The sequence below is a fragment of the Leuciscus leuciscus genome (assembly GCF_965113295.1).
Source record: "Leuciscus leuciscus genome assembly, chromosome: 23".
NCBI lineage: Eukaryota > Metazoa > Chordata > Actinopteri > Cypriniformes > Leuciscidae > Leuciscus > Leuciscus leuciscus.
This window is the reverse complement of record NC_138747.1, coordinates 24,407,014-24,430,537: the sequence shown is the minus strand read 5'-3', so window position 1 is coordinate 24,430,537 and position 23,524 is coordinate 24,407,014. Positions and strand designations below refer to the sequence as shown.

At 43.0% G+C, this 23,524-nt stretch overlaps 1 protein-coding gene across 3 annotated transcripts in view; it reads left to right on the top strand.

The window, feature by feature from the left end:
- Positions 1–23,524, top strand: part of crtc1b (CREB regulated transcription coactivator 1b) — a 33,026-nt gene that overhangs the window by 4,075 nt on the left and 5,427 nt on the right. Inside the window, exons 3-12 of one of the 3 annotated variants that reach the window (XM_082156668.1) lie at positions 4,645–4,784; positions 4,876–4,935; positions 5,023–5,126; positions 5,795–5,900; positions 13,171–13,507; positions 14,363–14,575; positions 14,678–14,764; positions 15,022–15,108; positions 17,219–17,393; positions 19,127–22,373. In XM_082156668.1, coding sequence (XP_082012794.1) covers positions 4,645–4,784; positions 4,876–4,935; positions 5,023–5,126; positions 5,795–5,900; positions 13,171–13,507; positions 14,363–14,575; positions 14,678–14,764; positions 15,022–15,108; positions 17,219–17,393; positions 19,127–19,131 — 1,314 coding nt within the window. In that variant the 3' untranslated portion in view covers positions 19,132–22,373. Of the gene's footprint in view, positions 1–4,644; positions 4,785–4,875; positions 4,936–5,022; positions 5,127–5,794; positions 5,901–13,170; positions 13,508–14,362; positions 14,576–14,677; positions 14,765–15,021; positions 15,109–17,218; positions 17,394–19,126; positions 22,374–23,524 lie in introns of those variants that run through there. The other 2 variants (XM_082156667.1, XM_082156666.1) reach the window with 2 other exon arrangements.

Here is a 23,524-nt window from a genome sequence, read left to right as displayed (position 1 = left end):
GGAACGAGACATTGCGTAGCTACGCTGCGGGAACTCCTCCCTTCTCCACTTTTGTTGAAATCTTATGGGCTAACGCCAGCTTGGAACAGCTGGCTAATTGTCGCGAAGTATGCAAATACTGACAGGCTCGCGGGCAGTATAAAATGCAAGGGCGCGACAATTGCGTCAGAATCACGACTGAACGCTGCACAGCTGATCGAACAGCGAACATGGTGGCTAACGCAATGTCTCGTTCCCGCCTCTCGGGGAACCGAGGTTACGATAGTAACCGGAGGCGTTCCCTTTTGAGAGCAGTTACTCTACATTGCGTAGCTTCACTGCGGGAACTGTATTAAATCCCGCCATGAGAGTAGTGAAGATAAGCCCGGGGAAAAACGGGGCCAAGCTACACCAGCCACGGAAGAGACAGACAGTCAGCCAATAGCCGCGCCGCTAGGAGTGCTCGCATCTGATAGGCGGAACTAGACCAATGAGACATCATCCCCAACCCTATCAAAATTTGCATATACAAACGCAATGAAAGCGAAGGCTGCACTGATCCACGGCAGACACAACACAATAAGCACTTAAGCATGAAAGTAAACACAGTGTCAATGGCATTATCAGTAACAGCTGTATTAAACACTAGTAGCCATATACACAGAGTCAGCTGCATAGCGGTAACCACTGCGTACAACTAGAGCAGTTCACAATACATGAGTAAGGAACTTAACTCACCGAAAGCACTTGAGACACCGCAGACGGTACATCCAAAACATAAATCCTGGATAGACATTTCTCTAGACCAGGCCCACGAAGAGGCCCAACAGCCCTCGTCAAATGAGCTCATATGTTAGGGGGGACAACCTTCCCTTGGCGTAAGCCAGCGGGACAGCATCCAGTTGACATCTTTCCCTTTGTAACAGCAACCAAAGCGCATGAAAAACTGGCCCGGCTGAACGAAGGCATCCGCGCGATTCACATACATGCGCAAAGCCCTGTTACAGGGCAATCAGCGCTCTGAGCGTCAGCGTCATGCAAGGATGACAGCTCAGCAGATAAGCGGGCAGAGAAACATCACGGTGCTTTAAAGCATGTAACGTTAGAGAGAGACTTAGGCACGTAGCTCCGTCTCGGCCGGAGAGTAACACTGCAGTCGCCGGGTCTGAAACAGATCACCGTCCATGAGAACACGTGTAAGTCTCTAATGCGCTTAGCTGAAGCAAGGGCATGGAGCAGAGCCATTTTATTTTTTTTTCGGGGAGAGTTTAACAGCAATCGAAACCAAGAGCTTGAAAGGCGGTAGAGAATGAGCCCTCAAAACTAGAGCTAGATCCCACGGCGGCACTGAAGGTGGCAGTGAAGGACATAATCTCCTCACTCCCCTGAGAATCTGACCACCAAAGCATGCCTTTCCAATCGATTGCCCGTAACCGGGGAACAAAACGAAGCAGTAGCGGCTACGTATTCCTTCAGCGTGGGTGCACTCACATTATTTTCCAGTCTGTGCTGCAGGAAACGCCAAACATCCAACACGGGGGAAACCACCGGGTCAACGTCAGTATCCTGGCACCGTTTACACCAATCACAGAGTAGAACAACAGCCAATAGTGTCGATCATCTAGGAGTGCTTACAGTTGATAGGCAGTGCCAGACCAATGAGCTGCTCAGCTCAAGTACATCAGAATTTGCATATCAGCTAGAATCTTAGGCTGTACTGAATAATACAGAGCAGCATAACAGCACAACAGCATAATCACATATCAGTATGTACATAAGCACAGCGTCAGCAGCCGTAGCGGCGACAACTGTGAATATACACAGTTAGATCAGAATAGCCAGTTGCACTGAAGGATACAGGGCAACATAACAGCATAAACACATATCAGTATGTACATAAGTACAGCGCCAGTGGCCGTAGCGACGACAACTGTGAATCTATGCAGTTATATCAGAATAGCCAGTTGCACTGAAGGATACAGGGCAAATAACAGCATAAACACATATCAGTATGTACATGAGCACGGTGTCAGCGGCCGTAGCGACGACAACTGAGAATATACGCAGTTAGATCAGAATAGCCAGTTGCACTGAAGGATACAGGGCAACATAACAGCATAAAGAAATATCAGTATGTACATGAGCACAGTGTCAGCAGCCGAAGCGGCAACGACTGCGCAAACCCGTAGCCAAGACTCAAGACTAGGAGATAATTGAGGATAATCACTCACCGAAAGCACTTTTCTGTGAAGATCAGCTGGTTGCAAAACATACAACCCTAAAGACGCGCTTACATGGCCCATGAAGAGGCGATATACCTCGACGAGTGAGCTCACATGTTAAGGGAGTCTTTCCTCCTGAACGCTAGTGAAGTGCTCGGTTGATGGGTCTCGGGTCCAGTATCAGACGGAGTCATCCATCCATCTTGGGCACCACGAAATAGCGGCTGTGCACTTTCATTCTCAGAACGGGGGGCGTTTTGAGGCAAAGTCAGTGACGGACCCACGCCTGACGCGGGTTGGTCTGCGTCTGGACTGAAGAGAATACCTGTGTTGAATCCCCAGTAGCCAAGGTGAAACGCCTGGAATAACTGTCCACGCGTCTAGAAAATGTATTAGTTCTGGCTGCCGATCGGGCACGAGCGGTGTCGTGCACGGCTGGGAAACATTAGCACGTTTTTCCATCGGGAGGCCATTATAGGCACAGACTGTGACTGGGGCAGGGCGAGTGACACAGTGTTGAGTGTATGAGGAGGAAAAGGCCCTTTGTGTGAAGGGATATGTGCTCTTATTGTGGAGCTCACACAAAACAGCACACAAACATTGCAAATGTCGCCTACAGGAACAGAGGGGACATGATCCAGAACACGGTGCTTGGGGGCGGGACCTCCAACAAACTCTTTCCTCCTTTTGAATGGTCCGTAGGACGAAGGCTTGGCAGCCGAGGACGGCACTCTCTGTGGTCCGTGATGCTACATTCCCGGTCCCGCCCAATGCCTACGGCTAATATCCGGCTCAGGGCGGAGAGCTGCAGCGGGCTGCTCAGCCAATCTTAGGCGGGACGAGGTGCCGACGAAGAGAGAGACCTCGACGAGGGCTGGAACGAGCGACTGGGCAATATGCGTGACTCATAGCCTTTGCGCTTCTGCGCCTCAGAGAAATGCTTAGTAACTGACTCCACGGCGTCACCAAGGAGGCCGGAGGGAGTGATTGGAGCCTTTCTTTTTTCAGACAGATGAGCGGCTTGGACTGCAAGCTGAGATCTGCGGCTAGAGACGAACAGACGGGCACAGATGCATGGTGACAGTCTCCTCAACAGGGGGCATGCGCACAGAGCCGTGAGCTTCCGCCGCGTCCCTTTCCCACATGCTCGTGGATATCGGGCAAGGACGGAGTCCTCCTCGAAGCAGCCTGGCGGCGGCTCGACTGGACATACCAGACTTACTTCCTTTTTACCGGAGCATTTTGCATCGAGTCCAGCACGTCCGCGAAAAGGACCGGTGCGTGGCGACGGCAGAGGACTAATTGCCCCAGGCCTCGTCATCACCGTCATTTCTGGGTGGGAGAGGGCCCACCAGCGGCTCGCTGGCGGCAGTGGGCCTCGACCCCGTAATAGCAAAAACCCTCTCGAGTGCGCACCGGCAGGTCGGCACAGTGCACGTACGTGGTGTCCAAGAAGATCGCCTTGGCGTGGGCCAGGCCCAGGCAGGTGGCGCAGCACTCGTAGGTGTGGGGCAGGTCTATGGGGCCCGCACAAATCCTGCAAAGGTTAGCCATCGGATGCAAGGAAGAAAAGGTAACTAGTCCTCAGGTGCAACTTCAACGATGACAGCGTGAAGAAAGAGATTCTGATGCAATTGTCGCGGCCATGCATTTTATACTGCTCGCGAGCCTGTCAGTATTTGCATACTTCGCAACAATTGGCCAGCTGTTCCAAGCTGGCGTTAGCACATAAAATTTCAACAAAAGTGGAGAAGGGAGGAGTTCCCGCAGCATAGCTACGCAATGTAGAGTTACCACTCTCGAAAGGGAACTATGAAGAAATATCTGGAATGTTTCTTAATAAGTTTACCATGTTTAGTGTTCATAAGCACTTGGGGACATGAATTGTTATATTATGATAAAAGAAAAACATATTTTTGCTAAATGTTTTGTTTGAAAAGTGTGTTTATTCTATACTTCTTGTCACTTGCTTTGACATTCTGATATATAGTCCAAAGACATTCGGACAACTTAGTGTGGATTACATGTCCAAATACTTTTTGGGGACACTACTGTATATATGATGGACACATGAAAATGCGCTGTATTGTAGGAATAGCCCAGAACACCCACACCGAAAGCAAATTACTAACCAAAGATTCATATTATATTATTGGTTGTCCTAAGGAATGTCTATTTAATGAATTTGTTAAATGTAACAAAGCTGATGGAAACATGCATTTGCACAAGTGTCATTTCAAGTATCATTTTTATCATTGCTATTCATTTATGATACATTAGCATAAGAATGTACAAGATGGTTCTCATTGCTCTAAGCTTTCATACTGCTAGTCCATCTTCTGTGTGGAGCCTGTTAAATGCTTTTATTTGCCCCACACTGCAGCAAAAGTTCCCATACCTAAGAAAATGCATCTTAGAAGATCACTTAAACAAATTTTAAAAGATTCTTTTACAGTCGACAGTTCTAGACACCAGTCGGACGTCCCGACATCATGGCCTGGTGGACCGCGTGTATCGTGACAGGAACCGCATCGCTTCTCCACATCGTAGACCTCTCTCTGTGGACAAGCATGGACGTCAGATATCCTTTACCATACACAGCTAGTTTAACCCTACTGTGGTGTATTTTATGTGCGTGTACCTGTGTGAGACATTGTCCTTAGCCCAATTACATTGACAGCTGCCCCTACGGCTCGGTATATCTGTCACCACCTCCCGACACAAGTTGGAGGAGGTAAAGCAGTTTTCCTCACAAACTATGAAACAAAACATGTTTAAAGGTCATAAATCATTGTTTCTTCTGTTCCCACCTCTACTACAGGACCAACTCTGACTCAGCTCTACACCAGAGCGCTGTGAATCCAGCTCAACAGGACACTTTTGTTGGTGGATCTCAAGAATTGCAGTCAAAAGGAGTGAAAACATGTAAGAATTTGGGAGGGTTTTTTTTATTAGTTTTTTTTTTTTTTGTGAAGATAAATGTGAAGTGGAATTAGAATGAATTTTAATATGTTTGTAGTGCGTAAATTCAAAAGTATTGTAAAGGGTGATACAACTGTCCTGATATTATAATAAAGAAAAACCTCATTAAAAAAAGAAGAAACTACCCTCATTAAAATTAAAATAAAAACATCTTCAGAAGTTAGTAAGTTTGGCATATTTTTTATTATTATTTAATTTAATTATTTTAAAATAAAAGTTATTCCCTGCTTTTTAATATTTAAAGAGCCCCTATTATGCTATTATAAAAGTAATATCTGACAAAGTCTGTTTGTGTACATAATGATTAAGATTATTTACACTCACATGGACAGGAAATATTTTATTACTTTTTATTTTCTACTAATTCAATTTAAACATTTCTTGGAAATGGTATAAACTATAAAGGTTACACACACACACACACACACACACACACACACACACACACGAACATGAAGAGAACATTTCTAAGAACTTATCATGTGTTTTTAATATATTTTTCCTTTTCTTTATCGTGGACACTCTATTTGTCATGTAATTGTAAGATATTGTTTTTCCTCATTTACAATGAGTTGGAGTTCATCCTCCTCTCCATTTCCCTCTTTCTTCAGTGCTGTTGCTCACCCCTCCAGATACAGAGGACACCGAGTCAGAGATGGAGAAAGACGAGCCCAAAGCATCTCTGCATACAGAGTCATGTGATGTTCCTGGGATTAAGTGAGTTTATCATAACATGTTTTTTATGTATTTATTTATTTATTATTATTATTTTACCTGTGTGCTGGACAAACATGTAACACTTGAATAATCTTTGATTTAGCATCAGTAGAGAAAAGGAGGTGTGGCAGCAACTTTAGATGCAAGATCCAAAATTAATACTCACCATGTGCCAAAATGGGGTAAAAATGTTTTAATTAAAAATGAAATAATAAAATATAGTTTGCAGTTGCCATTTGTCGAGTAACTTTATTAGGAACTGAAATAGTACATGGTTTTAATTGAACTGTTAACGTCTCAGGTTACGACTGTAACCTATGTTCCCTGAGAACAGGGAACTCGACACTACGTCATTGACGCTTTGGGGAACGCCTCAGGTGTGACAGGTGTCTGAAATCAAATATCAACTCACGGCAATCATGTTGACCGGCGACAGCCCGTGAATCATCAGCTTGATTGATTAACGCGCGACCAGGATGTATAAAAGGGAGCCTCGAAAACATGACAACATCCTATCGTCTGAAGGGACTGTTGGGTAGGCATGCCCCGAGGCATGGCAGGGAGACGTAGTGTCTCGTTCCCTGTTCTCAGGGAACATAGGTTACAGTCGTAACCTGAGACGTTCCCTTTCGAAGGGAACTCGACACTACGTCATTGACGCTTTGGGGAACGATATACCCACTCCGCCATGCTGAGGGGAGTGCATGCCCAAAGGCAGTGGCAACTGTCAGAACCAGCAATTCAGTGAACGCTAGAACCCCCTCAGGTCACACTGGGCTGTCAGTGACAGCACTCCCTACGGTCATAGCCCAAGCTATATGATACCACAGAAACCTCCATAAACATAGTTTAGTGAAAGGTCTACCTGGGCCTGCTCAAGGGCCTAGGACCACAGCTTCATTCTTAGAAGGGGTCCCTTCTAGGGAATGTGGCTAGGGAACCCGAGGGAACCCCAGCCAGTCACTATTCAGGGGAACGTGCCCCCTGAAATACCACCAGGCAGGCCTGACCTGTTGTCACTACAGTCAGGCCACTTCCTGTCTGTCTGAAGACAGAGCCTCTGGACACTTGTCTTTAGGTAAGGCATCCAACCCGAGGGACTGCAAAGCAGGCAGTGAATCACTCGGCCCGGATCTCAGAGACGGGATATCCCGGAGAGTATAACTCAGCATAGTGCTTTACAACCCTTGCTAGCGAGGGGAGTTTCTCTACTCGATCCATGGATCTACCCAGTGTTTGTGTTTCAAACCACTGAGGAGGCCTGTGAGGGCCTAAGGAAGTTCATGGGAGTTCACTTACAGAGAGGCCTGGAGAGGCCTACTACCTGTTACCAGAAGACCACCTTAAGTGGAAACTCAAAATATGTTGGAACTCAACTCCAGGGAGGCCTGGAGAGGCCTAATACCTGAAAACCATGCTGAGTGAAAACACATACAGTATGAGGAAGCTCACCATTAGGAAGGCCTGGTGAGGCCTATAACCTAATAACCACATTATGTGGGAGCTATATTCAGGAAGGCCTGGTGAGGCCTATAACCTGATAACCACTGTATGTGGGTGCTTATACTCAGGAAGGCCTATTGAGGCCTCTGACCCTTTCGGGGGGACCAAAAACGACCCCCATGCCAGGGAGGCTATCATGCTTAATGCTGAAGCCAACAACCTGTTTAGACCTAAGGGAAGCGGCAGCCTCCACAGGAAGACTAGGGAGCAGAGGAAGCCTGCACATTTACACCAACGTGGTCTCCAGAACTTATTCTCAAAGTGTGAGAAGTTCATAATATAGAGCTCAGACAGAGAAAGGCTAAAAACAACTCTCCGATATTGAGAGGGCCCTTATTCTAAACTACTGCCTGCAATAACGTTTGCATGAAAGCCTCAGCAGGATGACTCTCGAAAGAGAGGAGGCCTGACATGCTAGAATATAACTACTGCCCTCTTTTAGGGAGTGAAGCCGAACTGTATATGGAGGCCTCAGTAGGATGACTCTCAAAGGAGAGGAAGCCTAACACATTTCTAGCAACTATAATCAAAGCTCAGGGAGCGAAGGGCTTGAAACACCTCCTCAGAGAGGGAGGGGCCACTTCTCAGACTTCAACTCAAATGCTGCTTGCATGGAGGCCTCAACAGGATGACTCTCAAAGAGAGGAAGCCTGACACATGCTAGAGTATAAACCAAAACAGCCAACTGTATATATGGAGGCCTCAACAGGATGACTCTCTAAAGAGAGGAGGCCTGGCACATATATCTAACCATAAACAGCCTAACTATGTATATGGTGGCCTCAGCAGGAAGACTCTCAATGGAGAGGAGGCCTAACACATATCTAACCATAGACAGCTTAACTATGTATATGGTGGCCTCAGCAGGAAGACTCTCAGTGGAGAGGAGGCCTGACACATATCTAGGGGAGCTAGCTCGACGATAATCAGAGCTCAGGAAGCGAAGGGCCTGAAGCACCTCCTCAGAAAGGGAGGGGCCACTTCTCCGACTTCAACTCAAATGCTGCTTGCATGGAGGCCTCAACAGGATGACTCTCAAAGGGGAGGAGGTCTGACACATTTAGCTAAGAGAGCTAGCTCGACAATAAAAAGGAGCTTCAGGGAGTGAAGGGCCTAAAGCCCCTCCTCAGAGAGAGGGGCCACTTCTAGGACTCTACCTGCAAAGCTATTTGCATGGAGGCATTAACTGACTAAGAGGAAGCCTAACACACATGCCTGTATATGGAGGTCTCAGCAGGATGACTCTCGAAGGAGAGGAGGCCTAACACATATAGCTAGGCCACTTCTAAGACTGCATCTACAAGGCTGTTGGCATGGAGGCCTCAACAGGATGACTCTTGAATAATAGGAGGCCTAACACATATGACTGTATATATATGGAGGTCTCCGCAGGATGACTCTCAATGGAGAGGAAACCAACACACATCCCTATGATGGCCACTGTATATATGGAGGCCTCAACAGAATGACTCTCGAAGGAGAGGAGGCCTAATGGTGCGTTCACACCGGACGCGAATTGCGCGTCAGGCTCGAGTGATTTCAATGTTAAGTCAATGCAAAGACGCGTTACGCGCGTAAAAAATTCCTGCGGCGCGAATGAGGCGTAGAGCGCGGCGCGGTAGACGCGAATACGCCTCATTCGCGCGTCAAGTTCGCGCGAATTGAACGTCTGGCGCGTTACGCGCGAATGTGTTATGTAGTGCTTTTTGTGCATTCTCGTGTTTGACGCGAATTCGCGTCTGCCGCCCGAGTTGAAAAATCTGAACTTCTGCGTCAATTCGCGCCGCATTAACCAATCAGGAGCCTGCTACAGCTGCTTGCTGCTGTCACGTGGTGAAGTGACAGTTTATAATGTTATTTTATGTTTGGCCTCAATAAATTATTTTGTAATATGACTAAAATGCACAACAAAGCACATCTTTCACATAAAAACTCGATTTCAATATATGAGAGATACTCATTTTGTATTGAATGCAATTTATTCCATATCTATATGAAACATTATTAATGTAATGTGAAGACAACAAATACAATTTAGTGTATACAAACTAAAAAAAAAAAAAAATCACAGGACAGGTTTCACTTTTGGAGGCTGGCTCCATTTATTATCAAAACAAAAATAAATGACAGATTAGGTGGGTGCGGGCGAGGGTGAACCTCGCGCCGGGCTGTACAGCGCGGGCTCGTCAGGCAGCGACCACTCGAGGCCGAGGCCTTATACGGCCTACGCTGTCCTCGTCAGCGTCCTCACCGTTAGGTCCACCAAACCTAGGTCCTGGACCAAATTGTGAAACTCCTGAAACCCTCCAGAGAGTCTGGTGGACCCGAGTACAGCGACGATGTCCCCTACGCAGCTGTTTCTGCTCTCCAGAGCATATACGAGCGGTGACTCTCTCGATTAATGCTAATGCTCGATAAACATCTAAAAAAGATGGCCGCCAACGGGTTTCGAAACTTTCGCCTCTGACGCGCTTAAATGTCGCTTCAAACTTTTGTTTTTACGCGCGTCAATCTCGCTCTTGACACGCGAATGTACACATGTGGTCAAGCATCAAACTAGACGCGGTAGACGCGCTATTCGCGTCCGGTGTGAACGCAGCATAACACATATAGCTAGGCCACTTCTAAGACTCCATCTACAAGTCTGTTGGCATGGAGGCCTCAACAGGATGACTCTTGAATAATAAGAGGCCTAACACATATGACTGTATATATATGGAGGTCTCCGCAGGATGAATCTCAATGGAGAGGAAACCAACACACATACCTATGATAGCTAGCTTATATACTACCGGAGCGAAGGGCCTAAAGCACCTCCCCCAGAGAGGGAGGGGCCACCTCTCAGCTCCACCTGCAAAGCTGGTTGCATGGGGCCTTAATAGGATGACTCTCAAGGGAGAAGCTGCCTGCCAAATGCTACAGACTTAACTATGTATACGGAGGCTTCAACAGGATGACTCTCTAAGGAGAGGAGGCCTGGCACATATATCAGAGCTTCAGGGAGTGAAGGGCCTGAAGCACCTCCCCAGAAGGGGAGGGGCCACTTCTAAGGCTCTACCTGCAACATCTGTACACATGGAAGCCTCAGCAGGATGACTCTCGAAGGAGAGGAGGCCTGACAGATAGTAGGACCATCAGAGCTCATGGAGTGAAGGGCCTAAGGCACCCCCTCAGAGAGGGAGGGGCCACTTCTCAACTCTGACTGTAATGCTGTTTGCATGGAGGCCTCAGCAGGATAACTCTCGAAGGAGAGGAAGCCTGACACATGCTAGAGTATAGACCAGAACTGCCAAACTGTATAGTTGGAACATGTATTTATGGAGGCCTCAGCAGAATGACTCTCCAAGGAGAGGAGGCCTGACACATGCTATAAACAGATCCACACGGCCGACAGTACATACGAAGGCCTCAGCAGGATGACTCTCAGAGGAGAGGAGACCTGACACATGCCATAAACAGACCACAGAATGTGGGAGCTCATATGTGACCCTGGACCACAAAACCAGTCACATGGGTCATTTTTTTTAAATTGAGTTTTATACATCATATGAAATCTGAATAAATAAGCTTTCCATTGATGTATGTTTTTTTAGGATAGGACAGTATTTGGCAGAGATACAACTATTTGAACATCTGGAATCTGAGGGTGCCAAAAAATCAAAACATTGAGAAAATCGCCTTTAAAGTTCTCCATTTATGTTCGCGATTGTGCTGCATCCACTCACAAAAATAAATGTTTTATATATTTATGGTTGCAAATGTTAAAAATATTTTCATGGAACATGATCTTTACTTAATATCCTAATGATTTTTGGAATAAAAGAAAAATCGATAATTTTGACCCATACAATGAATTGTTTGCTATTGCCACAAATATACCTGTGCGACTTGTGACTGGTTTCGTGATCCAGGGTCACATATTCAGGAAGGCCTGGTGAGGCCTCTGACCTGATAACCACAATATGTGGGAGCTAAACTGGTGAGGCCTCTGACCTGATAACCACAATATGTGGGAGCTCACCTGGTAAATACTCCTTGACAGTCACTCTATACAGGAGACGCGGTCTGTAAGAAAAACAAAAATGTTATTTGCGCACAAAAAACATTTTACAAAAAGACCAGACAGTACACCTGCAGTGTATCATTTTAATTCCTCAGAATTAAATGCAGCCAAAAACACTGGATAAGTGAAACACGGTCTGGATGGTGGGCTGAATTAAAATATCTAACTTCTTAAAGTCAGATAATATTCCATCATTTTAATTCCATAGAATTAACTGCAGCCATAATCACCAGACAATACTGTTTTATAGAATATATTTGGCTTTCATCCCTCGAGAAGAAAGTCAACAGGTGCTAGGTTGAAACACCCGAAAGCGCACGGATGCCCCACACAGTATTATTTCACAGATCGCGTGCACCACGGGGCTCAAATGCTGACCCTCCTCCCTCGAAAAAAGGGTCAGACGAGAGCGGAGCGTCTTCAAATGAAACACGCTCACAGTTTGCACGAGGCTCTCTCGAGAGCCGTGCGCTCTTAATGCCTCTTCAACGCGATATTCTCTTAACCAGACAAACAGTCCCTGCCTGAAGACGAAAAGATGTTGTCATGTTTTCGAGGCTCCCTTTTATACATCCTGGTCGCGCGTTAATCAATCAAGTTGATGATTCACGGGCTGTCGCCGGTCAACATGATTGCCGTGAGTTGATATTTGATTTCAGACACCTGTCACACCTGAGGCGTTCCCCAAAGCGTCAATGACGTAGTGTCGAGTTCCCTTCGAAAGGGAACATTATACTCTGTGATATGAGAGATTTAGACATACTGTACAAAAATCTGTCATGACTTGTTTTAAAATATTTTACCCTTGGAGCAAACTGCAATTTTTACATGATGCCTAAAGTTTATTTTTCTCCAGAATTTCATGTGGATTATTCCTCACATAAGAAACCATAACGAAACAATAAAAAACAAATCCACCATACTGTAGGTCTTTACGTTTTTGTGATAGATGTAAAATGTTATTTTATAGCCATGAAGAAATGTTTAATGGCTGGTAAATATTCTCAAATCATCCTTCATTGGCAGGTAAAACAGAATGTTCATTTTGAACCCTATTTGGGTGAATAATTAATATAGAAATTATATTTTGCTTCAAGAAAATGATGGCTGATTTTAAGCTTTTTTATGGTGAGATTATGTTCATGGTAATTTAGCACATTTTCCCTCCAGATTCCTATCACTGCAATGTGAAAATGAAACAATAAATAATTGTAGTTTGGAAAGTATATAGATTTGAAAGTATTTTAAACTGTCTTTATATAATTATTCAATTGAAATTACATTTTGATTTATGTCAGTGTTGTTTTTAGTTGAGATATATTGAGATGGTTGGCTTGGCAACTAGCTGAATTTTTTTTAAATATTTAAATATTTAATTTTATTTCAGTATTTTAAGTAACGAAAGTTTAGTTTTAGGATTAGGGTTAGGACAACCCGTGTCCTAAAATAATGATACTTTTTTTGTTGTTGTAAATGACAATTTAATGAGATTTGGGTTGGGACGAATTGTGCTTAATTTTAATGAATCTTAATTTCAAGACAATTGAGTAAAATGAAGCTAACTTTAACCCTTAACGGTCAATTTAAAATAAATAGCATTTTCGTCTAGCAAAATATACAGTATATTAATATGAATATATATTGTTTCATGAGATTTACCATATATGGAGGGTATTCACAGCATATTCTGTTTAATTTTTCCAGCATATTTCCATCTCCTGATCAAGAAATGAATAGCTCTTTGATGCCAGCTGCTCACAGCACAGGCGGCTCCTTACCTGATCTGACAAACATTCAGTTCCCCCCTCCTCTCCCCACCCCGCTGGATCTAGATGACCCAATTACCTTTCCTACGTCCAGCTCCAGTAGTACCAGCAACCTGACCACCAACCTGACACACTTGGGCATCAGTGCTGCCAGTCACGTCCCTCCCTCCCCACCTGCCCAGCACACTGGCCCCATCCCCTCACCCAATATCAGCCTACAGCAGCCAGCTCCCACGCTACCACCTGTGGTCTCACCTCAGATACCCATCGCACAGGTAAGCCTGCCTCCCTAAACAGCGCATTCTGTGTTTTCATTTGTAATGTGTAATTAAAGGGTTTTAGTTTTATTTCTAGCAATCTATGGGGTCTCATGAAAATCTGATTCTGATCTTTTAGTATATATATAGTTTTCGACAATAAAACAATCAAGCAGTTGAGATTTGCAATACAGTATTTACTAAAGGTATATAGCAAATCTCAACTGCTTGATTGTTTCATTGTTGAAAAATGTAAACTATATATTACCTGATGATATATTAAAAGTTGGATATATAGTACATCTGCATACGCACATTACATTCATGTAAAGCAATACTATATCAACTCTGTGATTGTTTATATTGTAAAGAAATGTAAACTTTATCACACAGCTCTATATATAAAATTGGATATATATTATATCCAACTTTATCCACATACATGCCATGCACTCACGTAAGGTCGACTATAGCAAATATCAACTGCCTATTTTTTATTTTGTTGCAAAATGTAACTATATAATTCAGATCTCTAAATGAGATGAATCAACTGAGAAATCAATAAATTAATTGAGCAATCAAGTATGTCTCTAAATACATGAGTCTACAATTTGTCAATCAAAAAAATCTGAGATAAAAACAAATTAATTCAAAATAGCAACAGATGATATAAACATTTAAAAAAGTGCTTAATTGCATTTTCAGATTTTTCTTTATCTATTGACCCTGTATTTTTTAAAAACGTATTTGTCTCACTGTGGGATCAATGGCAATGAACTAGTAATAAATGTATGGGTTTATGACATTTTTTTTCAAAATGTCCTTGTTCGTAACACTAACACCTGATTTGTTGACTGTGTGTTGTTATCACAGCCAATCACGATGGACAGTCTGTCACTGGAGCAGCAGCTGTCTCAGTACTCACTGCTGAGTTTACTGAATGACCTGCAGAAACAGCCGCATACCCTTCCTCAGAACATTCGTCTCATACGGCTCCCTCCTCTCACCGTAAGCTCCACCCCCAGCACTGTCCAGACCTCTTTTGCCAGCCAATCACAGACAGCCACAAGTGGAACTGCCAACTCAGTAAGTTTTTCTTCTAGTGTACGCACTTTGGTTTAGGTTGATATTTCAGTTATCTCAAATTCAACACATCACATGATTCTAAAGCCATTTTACTCCCAAAAGTATCGCAGTCAGACCGGCTCTTCAACCAATCAGTCACCAACATCTCCAGCGTCCAATCAGGGCTTCTCACCTGGTGGTTCACCGCAAGTAAGTAATGCATTTTTGTAATTTTGTGTTTATTGGCATCTCAGAGTGTACTTCTCTCTATTGCCACCACTTTCACACTGTTACAGTACATCTGTTTGTTGTTACATCTGGCTAATTTCCTTTAGATATGATGTTAATCCCTGCTTGAGTTCCTGTGTTTCTCCTCAGTATTTTGGAATATAATAAAGAATGTCTACTTCATCTTCGTGCATGCTTACCACAGCGTTACATTGTTCATAATGGATCTTTTTTCATAGCATATTCAGGTGGTTGGGAGCATCTTTGGAGATTCATTCTATGATCAACAATTTCCATCCAGACAGACCAATGCCCTATCCAACCAGGTACATATATGTGCGGCATTTAAAATCACTCTTTATATTAAGATATACCATTTAAAAAACAACAACAACGACAACAACAAAAAACCCTGTTACCATTGAAGGCTGACTTCAGCTTAAGAGTGAGTCATAGCTGATTCAGAGAGGAAGTGAATTGCCTGATTAATTCAGTTCATGATTTAGACCAATAATTCAGGTCAGTTCAGATCCAGACAAGAAAAACGAATAGATTAGGGCTGTTCTTTGTGATGAACCAATCAACTGATTCGTTCACAAGTTTTACATTACAGTCATTACATTATGGTGCATGTTAGTTTTTATTCAGTCAGAGCACACGAAAGAAAGAAAAGAAAAAAAATTCTCTAGATAGATAGATAGATCGATTTTTTGCATTATATATATATATATTGGGGTTGCACAATATTCGATTTTTCACACCATGGTTATCGTGGGAAAAGGAATTCATGGTAACGATATATTGCAATATCTATAGAAACCTTGAAAAAACAATGTTATCAGTCAAATTCATCTTTAGTTTGTTTATTTTGTGTTTTGCTTTCATTTTTTAGTCAATAAATCACACCATTGCATGCAACAATTAAGACTGGCTTTATCTGGCTTCTTTGACTGCCTAAGAAATAACCAGGACAGAGAAAATACTGTCAAGTTCAAAACAGTGTTATAAATAAGCTTTAATAACACAACTAAAACCTTAACCTGTTTGACCCTTTAATCAGTCAAAACGTCTCTATCTGAATTTTATTCAGCTAAAGCAATAGCTGGCTGTCTTTGTCCACATTAGGGATTTCCTGGAACGTCAAAAGTTCAATACTTCTATGGGTCTCACTTGTGGACTTTCTGCACGAGAGCACACTCAGCTGTCGAGTATGAATTAAATAAATTGAATGTGAGAGTTTAGCGTGCCATAATGCTAACATCGCTCTATTTTAAATACAACAAAAATATTCCTCTCTAAAGATATTTGAAGTAAACATTCAATAAAACCGTTTTTTTTTATCCGAATGGTGCTGGATGACAGAGGCAGGCTAAATACACATAAATAAATACATAATACATAATTATTAATAAAAATAAACATGAATAAGTCACGTTATTATGATATGGCTGTCAAGCTGTTGTTCAATTTACATGTATATTTTTTTTTTTATACATTCTTCACCTCCCATCTCTACCAGTGATGCTTGATGCAACTTCCCGCGTCTACTACCGGCGCAGATATCAACTGCGCAACTGGGCTGTAGGTTGCCAGGTTGAGGTCACAAATGGGTTGAAATTTGTATGATGTGTCGATTGTGTGAGTAGGATGCGTTTTAAACAAGATTCTATGCTAGATTTTATATATATTAATATAACGAGGTTTGAGCCATACAAATTACGGGAGAAATAACAAAACGGGAGGGGTGTGAAGTACGGAAGACTCCCAGGAAAAACGGGAGTTTTGGCAGGTATGCGTGCAGCGTGACATATGACATTGTTAAGGTGCAATACCGCCACCTATTGTACTTTGGGATGTCAACAAGGTACTGACGCTGGATTATTGTACTATTAATGTTAAATATTATGGTTATCGGCAATACCGGTATATTGTGTCACCCTTAACACGATATCGATATTTCATGTTTTGAATATCACAGTTATCGTCAATACATTGCGTATATTGCGACACGCCTAATAAAAAAAATAAAAATAAATATATATATATATATATATATATATATATATATATATATATATATATATATATATATATATATACCGGTATATATATATTATTATTTTATTTTTATTTTTATTTTTTTACAGTATATATATACTGTAGAGAGAGGGAGGGAGATAGAGAGAGAGATTCAGTGCCTAAGCAACTGTGCAGGAAACTTATTTCAAGATGGGCAAAATTAAATCCATTTGAATTCTATAGCACTTTCACAGTAACGTTATATAATGCTGAATCGTCTATGACACACTCACTGGACTGGACTACTGTTTGATTGAGTGTGAAGGTGCAGGAATAAAATTTGCTGCTGTATTACAAATGTTATTATTTTATTTATTGTTCAAATGAGTTAAAATCTTTCTAATGCTGATCATGTAGCTGGAACAGTTCAACATGAACATGATGGAGAATCTGAGTGACTCCAGTCACTGTTCAACCCTGAACTACACACAAGCAGCCATGATGGGTTTAACTGGGAGCCACAGCAGTCAGCAGGAGGCACAGCAGCTGAGCTACAGTAGCCATGGCAACATTCCCAACATCATTCTCACAGGTATTGTGTCTTCCAATTCAACAAGAATGTCTTTATGCAAATGTCTTTCAAAGAGATGTCACAGAGGTACAATAAATGCATTGAGGCTCTTTACCTCCAGTACAAGCACAAGTTTTGGGGAGGACAGAATGCTTGCATAAAGTTATCATTAAAAGGCTGTTTACAACCCATTTTACTTTATTTTTTTATTAAAACAGGATATTAAACAAGAAAAAAAAAATGTAGGACGGGACTTGATTTGAATAATGTAAATATTCTGATTTCATGATTATTTTAAAGAGTAACAACCAGTCTCATGCAAAATGGGTTTCTGTTAGTCAAGACAAATTTGTGTAAACAAGATTCAGTTTCAGTTATATCCACCCCTGAATGACATTTTAATACAAAAGCTGTGATTGGTGTATTTACTGTATATGTCAGGCATTTCTTGGCAAGAATACAATGCAAAGTTAGGCAATAGTCTGGCTATGCAAGAATTAACGTAAGACTTATGTTCCGTTCACACAGAAACGGAAAGCTATCAAGACCAAACTAAACTAGTTATGCACCGAAATTATTATTATTATTATTAATAAAAAACACCGAAACCATTTAGCTGAAAACCAAAATCGAAAAATTTAGTTTATTTAATAATCAGTTAATCAAATTTATTTAATAATTGACACTTAAATAAAAACTTAAATTAAAGCTGCAGTCGGCAAGATTGTTTTGATCATATTCACTGAAACCGACACTATGCTTCGACAGAACAACATAAATCAGCCGGTTTTAGAAAAAAACCTGCGCTTCTACCTCCACCTAGATCATGTTATTTGTTTTGCAAAAATCCACCGCTCCCGGTTCATCTGGTCCAATCAGCGCAGGGCTGTGTGAGATCTGACTGTCAATCACAGTTTGTGCACACGCCACAGATCCCCCCTCACACACGTTACGGTATCACATGCACATGCCTGAAGTTCGCAGGTGTGTTGGATTATACGAAGCATGATGGCGGAGAGAAAATCTACTAACAAGCTTCCAATTCCTCGGTTATTGCTATCTATGGGTAGATTAGCCAGGGTAGCCTACCTCCGAGTACTCCATGGTGTTAATCAAGACTGAAGAGACTATTTTTTTATTTTATTATTGTTTCTACTCAAATTCATTGTTGAAATATAAACATTTACATTTGAATTAAAACTTGTTTTCATGATATATTTATTTAAACATATAATGAATATAACCAATTAAGTAAAAATATAATGAATGTATAATATAGTGCATTTATTTAGCAAAAGAGTTATTTTAAAGAAATGTAATGGCTTTACAGAGATAAAGGTAACGTTTCGTGACATACATTTATAGGCTGCTCCCTATCTGTCAGTCACTTCGACGTTGTGCCGATGAACTGAGACTAAGGGTCGCACCTGGGAGCCCCAAACACTTCTGATACTTTGAGAAAAGGCCAATTAGTATTGGCGAACTGAATTTCTATGTGCCACTCCCCTGGACAAATGGGTATAAAAGGAGATGAGGACAACAATGGGATTGTTCCGCCAGTTCAATCCCCACGGGCCTCCCATTCCTAGTCACTCTCATTGTGCCCAGTCAAGTTCATGGATGAGTTAGGCAGTTCGTCTTATGGTGAACGTAATTTCTAATTCAGGGATCCAGATGAGGACGAACTTTCGATTGAAGCATTATTATGCCTTCCGATGCCGAGGACTTGGCTGAATTCCCGCCTTCCTTTGCAGCCTGAACCCACAGCCCGGACGCAGCATTGAGTCCACCGCAGGATGGCGACGCCGCCCATCCATCAGGCTAGCGCCAAGATCCGGAAGGCTTCGAATCGTCCCTGAGACAGGTGACCCAGGAATGACGGGAGCTGCTCTTTCCCAGGAGGTGATATCCAGACTGCTCCTTCCCCCGTTGGGTCACACAGCTCGCAGTCTGAACATGTTGGATGCGAGTTTCCCACCATGACACACACAAATTCCCACTAAGGTCAATGTGACGCGTCTTGAAGATGCACAGATTCCCCACCCATCACAGGATAGTTCCAGTCAAGGTACATGGAGCAAGGTAGGTGTTTCAGTGCACCCACAGGGTTGGGACGTGATGCTTCTCGACGTGGCGGCCAACGCTCTGTGTCGCTGTACTACCACAGGTACATCAAAAACAATTGTCCCTCTGGTGCTTCTCATGAAACCATCACACTGGCTCATCAGGACAGGCGCCCGCCCAGGTTCAGCGGTGCCTTTTTACCTCGATGACAGGCAAAGATGACCCTGTCCTGCATACAGAGAATGCAGTTCTTTTGGCAGAGGATGCAATAGAGCCTGTCCCTCCAGCCAAGATGAAGAAAGGGTTTTACACCCCTTCATCGTACCAAGGGTGGTGAAATCTGTGAGTTTGGAATTGGGCCCTGCACAAGCTCCCATTTAAGATGTTAACACAGAAACAAATTTTGACATACGTTCGGAAGACATACCATCAAGATTGGTTTGTGGCAATAGACCTGAAGGACACATACTTTCATGTCTTGGTTCTGCCTCGACACAGATCGTTTCTTTGGTTTGCCTTGTGCAGAGGCTGCCCTTGCCCCGTTAAGATCACATCAATTATCTTGACAACTGGCTGATTCTAGCTCACTTTTGATATTTATTGTGTGCGCACAGGGACCTGGTGCTTAGACACCTAAGCTGATTGGGGCTTCAGGTCAACTGGGAAAAGAGCAAGCTCTCCCCAGTGTAGAACATCTCTTTTCTCTGTATGGAGTTGAGTTCAGTCACTTTGATGGCGCATCTCATGAACAAGCATGCTCAGTCTTTGCTGAACTGCCTGAAGTCATTCAGGGCAAAGACGGCAGTCCCACCAAAACAATTTCAGTGGCTCTTGGGGAATATGGCATCCATTATGGGCCACTCACATTCCAGAGGAACTCAATAACGCAGCGGATGCACTGTCGTGATGAGCGACGCTTCAGGGAGAGAGAAAACTCCCCAGATGGTCCAGCTGATCTGGAGTTGATTTCAGCTAAGCACAGATAGACCTGTTCGCTTTCCAGGAATCCTCCCACCGCTATGGTTTTCTCTGACCTCTCAGCATGCGTGCACTGGCACACAGCTGGCCCCGGGCCTACGCAAATATGCTTTCCCCCAAGTAAACCTGGTTGCATAGATGTTGTGCAAAGTCAGGGAGGTTGATACACAGGTCCTGTTGGATGCGCTGTATTGGCCCACCCGGACTTGGTTTTTTGGAGCTCACCTGCAGTCTTGCTGGGCCTACAGAGAGCTTCTTTTGAGTCCCTGGAGTCAGTTAAGTTGAGTGTCCTCTCTTTGAAGACAGCCCTCCTGACCACGCTCACTAACAAGAAGAGGGTTGGAGGCATTCTTTATCAGTGAAACGTACCTAGAGTTCAGGCCGGTATACTCTCACATGATCCTGAGACCCCGGCCAGGCTACGTACCTGAAGTTCCCACGACCCTGATCAAGTGGTGAGCTTGCAAGCACTGCCTTGAGATTAGGCAGACCCAGCCTTGTCATTGCTGTGTCCAGTACACGCCCTGTGTGTTTACTTGGATTGCATGGAGAGCTTTAGATGCTCTGATTCTGTTTTGGCGAACAGTAGAAGGGGAGGCTGTCTCCAAACAGAGGATTGCTCACTGTATTTGGGATGCCATTGCCCAGGGTGTGCCATGCCCCCTAGGAATCCAAGCACACTCCACGAGTAGTGTTGCATCCTCCTGGGCTCTAGCGAACAGCGCCTCTTAAACATCTGCAGAGCAGCGGGCTGGGCGACACCCAATATTGTTGCGAGATTTTACAATCTCTGGGTTGAGCCAGTTTTGTCCCGTGTGTTATCAGGTACGAATAGGTAAGGTGCGGGCAACTAGCTGGATGAACAGTTTGCACACAACACCTTTCCCCTCTCTGAGGTGATAATGTGCACTTCTTTTTTGTTCACATGAATTATCTAGGCTAGCGAACCCTGGGTGTACTTTTAGCTTCCAGCGCCCTATGGAAGCTTAATTCGGTGGTGGAACTCGCTGCCAGGACCAGTACTCATGAAGTATTCATGACCTTTTTAGGTCAACTCGTGTTGTTGGGCCAGGTACTCCATATGTAGTGATTGTCAAGTTAACAGGGTTTCTTTACCTCAATGTCTGCCCAAACTTGAAAAAAGGCTTCAGTCAATTTCAGAGGGTGCAGGGAATAACTCAAAACATCTAATTCTTCATCATCGAAGCAGTTTATTAAATCTATCAACAACAACTTGATCTTCTTGTGCTTGTTTTCAGTGATTCATTCAGATGAGTATTTTAATAACCTATACAGAGAAAATATATAAATATATGAGTCACTACACACAGCATTGAGATCAATGTACATTTGAGGATATTTTAACTAATTTAAAGTACAAACAATATTTTTTAAATACTCACAGTTTACATAGCAACTCAACAGCAATGTAAAATCAAATAGTGCACATGGCCAGTTAGCATATTAGATGCTAAAACCTCTAGCATCAACAAACAACTTGCAAACATACACAACATCTGTAGTCTGTAGTCACTAAAGAATTGAGTCTTTGTCCTACCAGTAGCGTCTCAAAGTTGATGAACACATTGTGGCTTTTCCCAGCTGTCTTTGAACAAACTCAGCATGTGGTTTACTCCAAACTCAGTGGTTACAACTGTGCAGGTTAACAATCTTTCTCCTTTGGTTTTGTAACCATCAACAACACCAACTTAGGTAGGAGAAGCTCTAGGAGATAGTGATGTGTTGTTTGCGAACGAGCCGGCTCTATGACATGGGAGGACAGACTAAGATCACACCATTATGTGAAAGAAGGAAGGGAACACATGTTCCGAAGATAGCGAGTGTAGTGGTACAGGCCATACACAGATCAACAGAGAGAGGCGGGGAGTCGGATTTAAATGAAAGCGCGTTGGGAGAAAATGAAGAAATGAGTGAAAAACAGAAAAAAAGCCAGGACAAATAATCACAGAGAGAAAACATTGCATCAGCCCATCCAAGCTGAGGCATCTGATATTGAAGTTTTATTGAAATGTTAAATAATAGTAACTGTGTATTTTTTTTGTAACGAAAAAAAAAAAAATGCATACAAATAAGAAAAATTGCTTACCAAACACAAATCATTCACAATTGCTAAATTAGGCTAAAATAGAAGTCTCCGACTGATACTAAATGAAGAGCCATTTGGTAAGAGCCGGCTCTTCTAAGGGAGCTGAGCCAAAAGAGCCGAATCTTTGAAAAGAGCCAGACTTCCCATCACTACTAGGAGAAGCACATCCACTTTTCAAACAAAGGTCCCTCTGCATGCTGATAATCACACACACACACCTGGTTCTATGTGACATGTGCAGTTTCAATGGCCAATCAGCTTACTTGTTTCTTCCAGGTTGCACTTTGTGCTCACAACCAATAGGCTGCACTCATTTTAACCTCAAATCTCTCTTTTTTTTCTTTCTTTCTTTAACAATGATGATTATTATTATTATTATTGTGGCAATTTCAAGTTTAGCTTAAAAGTGAAACCCTGTTGACAATCCCATATGGTACTGCCACCAGTCACTGTGTTGTAAAGCTCCTCCCTTAGCTGTATCTGGTCTCCGTAGTTTTCTTTTTTCTGCATAAAAAAAAGAGTGCTTTCCCCAGCGTTAACTTCTGGTCTGCACAGCTATAAGTTTTATCTTAAAAAAAAGATAAAAGATAAAAAATAAACGTTTGACGCGATCCTTTTCCCCCTTGTCGTACAGGGGATGACGTTGCTTATGTGGAGTATTGGGAAGGTCACGGCATTGTGAGTGCACTTGTTACCTGGCACGGAGCAACTTGCCGACATCTGCACCGCCAAAACCTCCTAACTTGGTTTAGCTGGTTGTGCCGTTTTCCCTAGGAACCCCTAGTGTCAGTACATCGACACCATGTAAAAGTGACTGACAGATAGTCAGTCTTGGTTACTACTGTATCCTCCGTTCCCTGATTGAGGTAACAAGATGTTCTGTCCCTCCTGCCAGAATATTGAACTACCCGCTGAAATGGAGGGAACACTGTCTTGGCTCTTTAGCACAAACCTGAATGAATTGATGCACTGAATCTCCTTTTATACCCACATGTATAAATGA